A 10,215-nucleotide genomic window follows, 5' to 3' on the forward strand; every position below is an offset into this window, starting at 1 on the left:
TTCCTTTCCCCACCCCTTCAGATGTACAGAAGGCGCCTGAGGCTCTGAGGTGTGGGATCAGCCCTGGCCTCAGGACAGGCCTGGAGGAAGCAGACCCTCCCTGCTGGGTCAGAGCCCAGGCTGCAGACCCAGTGAGCTGTCTAGTCTCCTTTTCTGGAAAATTTAAGAGATATAGATAACGGGGCCTTCGATGGCCATCCAGTGCTTAAGAATCCGTGCTTCCACTGCAGGGGCGCAGGTTCAATCCCTGGTTAAGGAACTAAGATCCTTCATGCCCTGCGGTATCGGGCGGTGGTGGGGTGGGGGGAGAAATAGATACAGAGGGGGCAGCTGCTATAGAAGCCTTCAGGTGGGCCCTCAAATCTGAACAGGCATAGTTCTTTTTACCACTTGAACAGTGTCAGTGTATATGTATATATGGCCTCGGGATTTCACATTCATCTTCTCTCTCCCAGGTCACTGCCTACCCCTCCCAGTCTTTCTCTTGCTTTCTCTTCTACTTGCTGTTCCCTCTATCTGGAATGTTTTTCCCTCCATTTTGCCCCATAAATAACTTCAGTTCTCAGCTCACACATCACCGCTTCAAAGAAGCCTTCTTTACCCACTCCATCATACCACACTATTTCCTTCATAGTCCTATCACTATCTGAAATTAACTATTTATTTATTTTTGTGCCCATTTCTTCCTCATTCACTAGAATATAAGTTCTGAATCATCACTGTGCCCCAGGGCCAGGTCTAGGGACTGTTCACAGGGGCTCAATAACACCTGTAGGACGTGTGCAGAAACCTCCTGCCATCCTCACCTTGGCTGGTGACGTGCTGGGCTCTGCACCACCTGTTTCTCTTCCCTCCTTCTCTCCTCCCCCTATTGCCTCCCCCTAGAAATTCTCTTGGAAGCTCCCACCTCTCAGACTCCACAGGAGGTGCCAGAACCAGAGTGTCTCCCCAGGATTATTTTCAATGGTTTCCTGGGGTATTCACCTGGGTAAGAATCAGGAAAGAGAGGACACTCTAATCTTATTTATCTAAAACTATATAATCTTCCCCAATCACTTAAGTGGTGCCTGTGTCTCTAATTACAGAGAAGGCTGGGAGGAACACAGGCACAATTTCCAGCCAACCTCAGGCAGAGGGGCACTTTTGCTCCTCCTGGGAGCCTGCAGAGACTCCAGCTCAGGAGCAAGGACTCCAGACACCTGTAGTCGCAAAATCGCCCACCATGGACTGGCTTGTCCACCTAGCCAGAGATCACAAACCCCCCCACACCGCCCCCATGAAGGGTCAAATTCTCAGTGTCTGACTGCTCCCCAGTTGGCCAGATGTGACACACCTGGGGAAAACACCCAGAGTCTCAGCACCCTTATTCTACCTGCCACTGTTTAGAGAGTAAACTGATTTCTTTCTGGCCCAGCCTAACTTTCAGAGGGCTTCCCCGGTGGTCAAGAATCTGCCTGCAATGCAGGAGATGGGGGTTCAATCTCTGGGTCAGGAAGATCCCCAGGAGGAGGGCATGGCAACCAACTCCAGTGCTCTTGCCTGGAGAATCTCGTGGACAGAGAAGCCTACAGTCCACAGGGTCTCAAAGAGTCAAACACAACAGAAGCGACTTAGCACATAGCACAGCTTCTCAGAGTTGCGTTGCTGGTGAACCTGTCCCCAGAGCATGGGCTATATCCCCAGCTTCTTAGGAGCAAACTCTCCAGGAGGTCCAGGAGCTAATAGTCATATGACAATCTGGAGGGTCAGAACTTCATTCTCCAGAACTATGTCAACTGGATCAGGAGATGGGCAGAAAGCCACGTGCCTGCCAGCCTACCCCAGGCAAGCAAACAGCTGCTATCTCAGCCTAGGTGTGCCCTTTCCCCACCTTGGCACTGAGAGAGCAATCTGGGTGACATCTCGGGCTTAACGGCAATGACATCTCCGCTTCTTAAAGGCCTTTTGGTTCCTGAGCTAATTAAAAGCTCCAAACAAGGAGGATACACTTAATCCTATTAATGACTTCTGGGCAGGAACCATGAGCCCAGCCCTCTGAGGGAGTGCCTTTCTGGCCATATCCATTTGCTCAGGTGCCTGGTGATTGTTTATCAGCCCTTTCAAGAGATTAAGCTGTACTCTGGAGCGAGTCACTTAGGTAATGGATCCAGGGGGCCTGGGAGTGTCCCGTGACCATGGAGCATGCAGCCAGCCCATATCTTGGCTCACACAGACTACATGGCCACTCTTCTCCAACTTCTAGCTCTTCAGAACCATTAGGGGTACTTGATGAGAAGAGAGGTCCTTACCTCATCTCTCCTGCACCCCCACCCCATAACTTTCACACACAGGAAAGCCTGATACAGTCTTTGCTCTGGGGATCTCAGAGTCCAGAGGGGTCAGAGACACAGGAGCAAACAATGACAATCAAGGAGGTATCAAGGCACGCCATATCCTGTGAATGTATAGCAAGGGTAACTGCTTCAGTCTGGGGTCAGGGAAGGCTTCTTGGAGGAGGAGACTTGAAAATGCCCCCAATGAGAGGAGATTTGTGGAGGGGCCCATGAGATGGAATTCTCTGACTTTGGATTTGGTTCAGACTCCTGCATAAGCCTAGAGGAATAGAAATAACTCAGCTCCCTCGTGAACTTATGGGAGTGTGGTTGGCAAAGCCTTAAGAAGCTGAGGTTCAAGGAACACGGTTACTGGAGCTAGGAGATGTTTGCTTCAAGCCCCTACCTTGAGCAACAGAGATTTGCAAGACTAGCTCGTAGCTGTCTCTTTAAAAGAGCAGGCAAACGATACTCTAGGCCACGCCCCTCCTCATTAATATGAAACTATCGTGAATATTGATGTGGGAGGCGTGGCGCCTCGGCCAGCTGGGCTAACCAGCCCGGGGTTCCCGGCTTCGCAGCGAGGAAAAGTGACAGAAGCCGTGCAGAGGGAGACGCAGAAAGAGCGGAGCGCCCAGCAGCCACCCAGTCTCGGGGGGGAGCGCTCAGCTCCCCCGCCCCCGGCTCCCACCCTGTCCGGGGGGCTCCTCAAGCCCTCAGCCCCGCTCCCGGGTTCCCCATGGAAGCCAGCTGTGCCCCGGGAGGAGCTGGCGGAGGAGGAGTCGGCTAGATGCCCGCGGTGCGCCCGGGGCCCCTGAGCGCAGCCCGCTCTGCGCCGCTGCCCTAAGGCCTCCGCGCCCCCCGCGCCCCCGACCCGGGGCCGCGCCGCCTCTGCCCGCCCCTCCCCCGGGGCTTCGCCCGGGACCTGCCCGCCCCCACCCCCCGCCCGCTTGCCAGCGCTCGGGCCGGAGCTCTGGGCCGGGCGCGCCGCCGCCCTGGAGTGAGGGGAAGCCCAGCTGTAGGGGGGGTCTCCGGAGCCGGCCGCGATGGACGCCGTCTTGGAGCCCTTCCCGGCCGACAGGCTGTTTCCCGGATCCAGCTTCCTGGACTTGGGGGATCTGAACGAGTCGGATTTCCTCAACAATGCGGTAAGATGAAGGGTCTGGGCTTCGCCTTCCACCACTCCTTACGCCTCTTCGCGGTGCACCTGGGGCCTCCAGAACTGGACTATACACATCACTGGGCAGAAGTGGGGGGAGGGCGGCTCGGCGCTGAGTCCCCTTGAGTGACACGTACTTAGGGCTCTGAGATTCGGTGACACCATCTCTCGACACTTCCCTGGAACCCCGAACCTGGACCGCAACCTCTGAGCTTGCGCCAGACCGCTCCTCCTGGGGGCTCCGTCCGTGTGGATACACTGGCCTCGGCCTTCCAGGGGAAGGGAACTCGTCGAGGAGTCGGGGCCATCCGATCCCCGAATATGGGCTCAATAGACACCGATTCTGCCCCTGCCCGGTTCTCCTAGTCGTCCTCCAGCCCCCAGCCCGGGGTTTCGGGGCCAGGCTGCGCGCAAAGTGGCGGCGCCCTTCCCTGCGCCTCCTTTAGGACCTCGGTGGCTCTGCCTCTGGCTCTCCGCTGGGGGGCGCACAGGGGAGTGTTCGAAGGGCCAGAGACCAGACGCCCGTTGCGGGGTGCGGAGGGGAGGGGGCATCCAGAGCCAGACCCTGATTTTGAGCCAGACTCGGAAATTCAGGGGTGCTGCCGTGCCTGCTCCCCAGGAAATCAGGCCAGAGATTTCCCCCAGGGAGGGACCTGACCGTCAACTGGTCGGGGGCAGCACAGGGTGATCGCTCAGGGGGCGGGAGGTCTTTCTCTAGGTCTGTTCCTCGGTCCCTGGAGTCTCTCTCTCCCTGTGGCTTGTAACTAACTATCCGTGTCTCCCTCCCGGCTTGTGCTTCTCTTCTGTTCCCCCACCCCCACCCAAAGAAACGTGGCTTCTTTCTTCTCTCCTTCCTGCTCTCAGGGCTCAGCCTTAAGGCGCTGGGGTGGGGGGCAGGGTGGGAGGTGGGTTCTGTAAGGGGAGAAGATATTGGGGATCAGAAGGGCCTGCAGAGTTGAAACGTGGGCACCTTGGGGGATCTGAGGGGATCTCCACCCCAGGCAGTGAATTGCCTCTCTCTCTGTGTCTCATACACACAGTAATCATCTCAAGGGTCTCTATTTGCTGACCTCTAACTCCTGGGAGTACCATGAATTTGGTAGACTAGAGTCAAGTGCATGGACTTAAGGGAATGGCATCTTGGACTTCCACCTGAACTGTCCCATGCTGCTGGTGGGTAAACAAGCCCAAAGACAGGACCCCGAGTCAGGGAGGCAGGGGGTGAGAGGTCCCCTGGTCCTCCATTAAGCAGCAGATCCAGGTCACCCTGTTCTCCGAGGAAGGTCCCGGGTGCCAGTCAGAGAAAGCACACTTCTGCAGACAAGGAGGAGGGGAGAGAGCTTGACCTGGTAGCGGGGAGACCGGAGTTCTAGTCCTGCCTCTGCTTCTGCCTCTCCCTGGGAGCCTGGGCCACGCTTTCCCGCCTGTGGCTGTTTCCTCATTTACAATACATGGAGAGGTTGGATCAGTCTTTCCAAGGATGCTGTGGCCCAGGGATCTGGGGTTCCACACACCCCTCTTGAAGTTGGTGACAGACACTGGTCGGAGGGAGGGGGCTTGCTGGAGCGCATGCGTTTGTTGGTGGAGCCCCCTGTATGGTTCCCTGAGCCCGCAGCAGCTCTGATTTGGGCTTTCTTCTGAATGAACTCTGCTGCCTACAGCCTCCTGCTGTGGCTGCATTTAGCCTTGTGTCCCCAGCTGCTCATCTGGGCCTTGGTCCAGTGCAGGAAAGGATGTGTGATTGTGATCAGACAGTGGTATCCAGTACTGGGCCTGGGGAGGAAAAACTCTGCTGAGGGAGCTCCTTATCTCAGGCCCAAGCAAGGCCAGGTGAGGCAGGGGGAGAGGAAAGAATTTCTAAGAGGAAAGAAAGCTCCTGGGATGGGAATCAGGTAACTGGGTTCTAGCTGTGCTTCTGCCACCAGCTAGCTGGGCAGTTCAGACAAGTGACTTTTCTTCCTGTGGGCCTTGGATTCTTTATCTGAAACATGGAGATATAGAAGGCTTTCCCATAGTGTTATTATAGAGATTTAGTGAGAAAATTGAAGATTAATGTAGGATGATGCCTGCCAGGTAAGTTTCTGTAGGTAACATTCTCTGGAGACTAACGGGGATGGTGGTGAGGACTACTCCGGTAGGAGTTGCCGGAGTTGCCGTGTGTCCCTTCCTTTTCCGGTGCCTCCCTTTAAATGTCTAAGGTCCCTCCCAGTTGGGAAGCCATTCCAACCCCATCCCCAATGCGCTCTTCTTTTTGCATAAAGATAGGAAAGTGTTTCCAGGGTTAAAGATGGGAATGGGTGAGATCTGTGTGCTTCTCAGTCTGGCAGATGGAGGGTAGGTTATTCACTATCCTTAAAAATCCAGATAAAGGCCATGAAGTCACAGTAGAAACCAGGTATGCTCTATTATTCTATTAAAAAGGCAAAAATCAAGGATGCTCACCCTGAACACACATGTGTAAGAAATATGCATTCTCTTAGAGACAGGAGAATGAGTTGCATACTTTGCATAAGTCTTGTGTGCTTGGAGGTGGCCAGAGGTGCTGTATTTTTCCTTCTATGAGGACATCTTTATCCTGTGGCAATCTCGTCTGTGTGATTCTCAGAGATATCCCTGGGAAGGAGCTGCCTTTCCTTTCCGATGAGGGGGCTTCTCCTCCCATCCCCTCCCCACTATCCCACAGTTCCTGATGTGCACACCCCCCCCCCCCCGCGCCAACTAGAGCCCTCTTCCCTGGAACCCTGGGACCCCTCAGCCCCTGGGCAGGTAGGAGAGAGGGCCTGGTGTTCAGAAAACTGGGATAAAGGGCTAGAGGGAGAACAGGTCATGTCCCCAGAGAGAGATACCAGCTCCATCCTCTGGCTCAGGGGAAAGGATGACTCTGGTTTCTCTAGAGGGAAATGGCTCTGCATCCCAGAGAAGCCCCACAGCTGGGAGGGTGTGGGGAGGAGGGGAAGGCGGAAGAAGAGTTCTGTTGTCTCTGAAGGGCGGGCGCAACAGGAAGCTGCAAGGATGTTTGCCCAGCACACTCATTCACCTCCCTGCAGCTGGGGAGGCCAGGTGTGGGAATGACTGGGACCAGGGACCAGGCCTGGAGAAGAGGGGCGTGAGAGCTAAGCTTGATCCCCAGGCCCCCAGCCTGGCTTCTCCTGCACTAAGCAGGGAACCACTACCATCACCACCCCAGCCTTTGGGGGATTTAGGGAGATTAGAGAAGTATGTGCATTTGGGTGTTTCTTTGTCTGTGTGTGGGCCTTTAACAGCCCTTAAAAGGGGAGGGGTGTGTGTGTGTGTTTCTCTTTAAATTTTTACCAACAGGAAAGAGGATCCAAGGAGGAAAGAACTCTGGTCTCCAAATAAAATCCACTAGGAAAAAACTAATAGAGAAAAACTAATGGAGGAGCCCAAATCTCAGAGCCCCCATTCAGGAAGGGAGATCACTCCAGACACCTCCTCCTCTTCCAAAATGCTGAGTTTGTCGTGGCAGCTTTGTATTTTGTTTTTGCTCCCCCTCCACCCAGCTAGGATGTGAGCTCCTTGAGGGCAGGTATTTATCTGTCTTGTTCATTGCTGTGTCCCCCCAGTGCCTAGCACAGTGTGTGGCACAAAGGAGGCTTCAACCAACCACTGCTGATGAATGAAAGGGAACCCAGGCCAGGCCGCACATTCTTTAGGGAAGAGGAAAAAGGATGCTCACTTCCTCCCAGCCATCAGGGTCCTGTGGCCCACACTGTCTCTGAAATTCAGGAAGATTTCCAATAAATTATCATTGCCTTGCATCATCCCTACCCTCAGTACAGACTCCCATAGCTCCTGGTCTAGGGCAATCCAGAGCTGACTGATCCACAGCAGATTTGAACTTGTGGCTTAGGCCTCATCCTTGAGCACTGGTTGGCTCCAGGGCTTCCAGCTTCCTCAGTTTCCCACTGTTCAGGTTGCTCTGGGATACCTGGATCTACACTCACCCTGCCCCAGGGCCTGTGTACATGCCAGGGCCTCTAGTCCTGCCCCAGGGCCTGTGTACATGCTATTCCTGACCTCTAGAATGCTTTCCTTTCCCTTCAGCTCTCTCCATCTCATCTTCCTCAGTTTAAATGTCACCTTGTTAGAGAAGCCTTTCCAACCACCTTAAGTAAACCCCTCCATCATTTCATTTCAGTCCTTTGTGGCTGTTGTTGACCATTTTGCATGGCATGTAGGATCTTACCTCTGTGACCAGGGATCAAACCCCTGGCCCCTGCAGTGGAAGCCTGGAGTCTCAGCCACTGGACCACCAGGGAAGTCCTTGTTTCAGTCCTTTAATTTCTTAATAGCCCATATCCCAGTTTACAGTTATCTTATCAGCTTATTGTCCATTTCCTCTGTGAGTAAGCAAGCTCCCTGAGAACAGAGACCATGTCAGTTGTGTTCATCACCATAAACCTAGCACAGTACCATGGCACAAAATAGGCACTTAATATAGTAAAACTCTGCCTTAAGACAATAAGCCAAGCACAGAAATTTTCAATCACGTAAAATGCGGAGTTATGTTATTATAGGGTCAATGAAAAGTAGTATTTTTCAGTTGGTCTGTACTATCACAAAAAACACAAAAGTAAAGATGTGAAACCTTAGTACATGCAGCAGACCAAACTAAGGACGTTCCAAAGAGCACAAGGCAGTCACTTCTACCAGCTCCACAAAGATAAGAGTTTTGCCCACCTTTATTTGAGATTGGGCCCCAGGTATAGGACAGAAGCCAAGTTTGGGTCATGTTGCAGTGTACTTTGCTCCATTTCAAGGGTTTACTGTATTTGTAAAGAAAATGACTGCAGATCAAGGCAGTCCTTGTAAGGGAAGGGGAGACAGTTTTCGTAAAGACAAGCCTGAGTGTTCAGGATGTGTACTGATAATTCCAGAGGGGGCCCTGGATTCTCAGGTCCTGGCCTGGCCAGCCCTGAGGGTAATGGGGTACTGGATCCCACGAAAATGCTGTCTATGCCCCATTTTGCTGTGAGGGCCCTCCGGCTTCCCTGGACTGGCCGGAAATTTGCTTGGTTATTCTTCAATACACACATCCCATCTTTTAACAACTGGGAGCTAAAGGAGCGCCAGTGCTGGTCACCGTGCAGAGTGACCTCCAGCCACTCACGACCGAGTGAGAGAGACAGACAGGGACGTGGACAGAGCGGCACCGCAGGTGCCACGATGGAGCCCCCACCCCCCCGCCCCGGGCTGCTGGTCTTGGAAGACTCAGACGAGATGACCTCCACTCCCTCCCTCTCCAGTATCCCCATCCTTGTTGGCAAAGGACTTACCTGGAGGCATTTCAGGAAGGAAGACTGGGGCTGTGTCCATTTTACTGAGCCTGGTGTATAGGCATTATTGTCCCTTGTGAAGATGAGAAAACTCTCACTTACGGAGGAGGGGCGATCTAAATGCTGTTCTCAGGGCAGGTCCCATGGAGTCAAGGGGGGAGAAAGACCTGTCTTCTCTACCCTTCTTGTTCTGATTTGAACTTTGCCCTCTAGGGCAAGTAACGTTTGAGATCTCAGATAGCAGAGGGGCCTCGCCTTCACCCTCGCCTACTCCCATCCTAGAGCTTTAAGGGCAGAGCCAACACATTGCCTGGCCTGTGAGAGGAGAGACCCCACATCCCTTCCCCTACCTTCTCTTCATCCTCACTCCCTAGCCCACCTAGGAACTTGGAGCTTTGCTCTCTGCAGCTCCCAGGACTCCCCAAGAAGGTCTGGGTAGCCACTGTACCAAGACAGGGAGGATGCAGGACACCCCACTTTGTGTCTTCCCCTCCCCCATTCGGTGTTTCTCCTGCAAGTCCGGGTACCAAGTCCTCTCAGAGCATCCCTCTGTGGGACACGGCTTGCCCTTGAACCTCCCTCAAGAAACCAGCTCCAGATGCCGGAGAACAGACTGTTCTTCTGGACATCTCGGCCCTCCAAGGGGGCAGGGTGGAGGAGGAAGGTCTGGGTGGAGTTAAGTCAAGACCACGAGCATTGCTCTGGCTGGAACACGATGTAACCCGCTTCAGCAGGCACAGTAGGTAGTAGAACCCTGGAGCAGGACTGAGAAGGTAGGCCTGAGGATGTCTGGTTCAGGGGCAGCTGGGAGGGGCAAGATACAGCCCAGATCTCTGACCATGAGAGAAAACAGATCAAAGGTGATATCCTTGGAATGTCAAAGATCCCAGACCTTATGACCTGGACATACCATGTCGTCCGAGAGGCCAGCTTCACGGCTGGAGCAATACTGGGCTTCCCTGCTGCCAGGCTCCGTGAGCCTCGTCTCCCAACTCTCGCAGGACAGAGCCCTCACTGTGGCTGCCCTGACCCCTTGGCTCTGGCCCCAGGAGCCACTTCACCCATCACAGAGCGGCTGACACATCTGGGCTGGGCTGTGTGGTCCGACTGAACAGCTGGACAGCAGCAGCAGCTGTCCCCCGCTTCCCCCTTCCAAAAGAATAACAGAAATGAAAGCAGCAGTGGGGAAAGGCAGGCTCTTCGGGCCCTCACGGAGAGCCAGGAGGCAGTTTTCTTTTCTTCTCTTTTTAATGTTTATTACTTCTTTTTGGCTGCGCTAGGTTTTCACGGATGCGTGCTGGCTCACGCTAGTTGTGGGAGCAGGGGCTCCTCTATTGTTGCAGAGCATCGGCTCTAGGAGGGCTGGTTCAGTAGTTGTGATGCAGGGGCTTCGCTGCCCCACAGCATGTGGGGTGCTCCCCACCCCCCAGCCAGGGATTGAACGTTT

At 54.1% G+C, this 10,215-nt stretch overlaps 1 protein-coding gene across 2 annotated transcripts in view; it reads left to right on the plus strand.

The window, feature by feature from the left end:
- The first annotated feature begins 2,883 nt into the window (after window positions 1-2,883).
- Window positions 2,884-10,215, plus strand: part of CREB3L1 (cAMP responsive element binding protein 3 like 1) — a 36,978-nt gene continuing 29,646 nt past the window's right edge. For both annotated transcript variants that reach the window (XM_081538407.1, XM_081538412.1), the window contains exon 1: window positions 2,884-3,460. In XM_081538407.1, coding sequence (XP_081394533.1) covers window positions 3,359-3,460 — 102 coding nt within the window. In that variant the 5' untranslated portion in view covers window positions 2,884-3,358. The remainder of the gene's footprint in view (window positions 3,461-10,215) is intronic.

This window comes from Giraffa tippelskirchi, chromosome 11 (genome assembly GCF_054371585.1).
Source record: "Giraffa tippelskirchi isolate mGirTip1 chromosome 11, T2T-mGirTip1v1.2.pri, whole genome shotgun sequence".
NCBI classification, from domain to species: domain Eukaryota; kingdom Metazoa; phylum Chordata; class Mammalia; order Artiodactyla; family Giraffidae; genus Giraffa; species Giraffa tippelskirchi.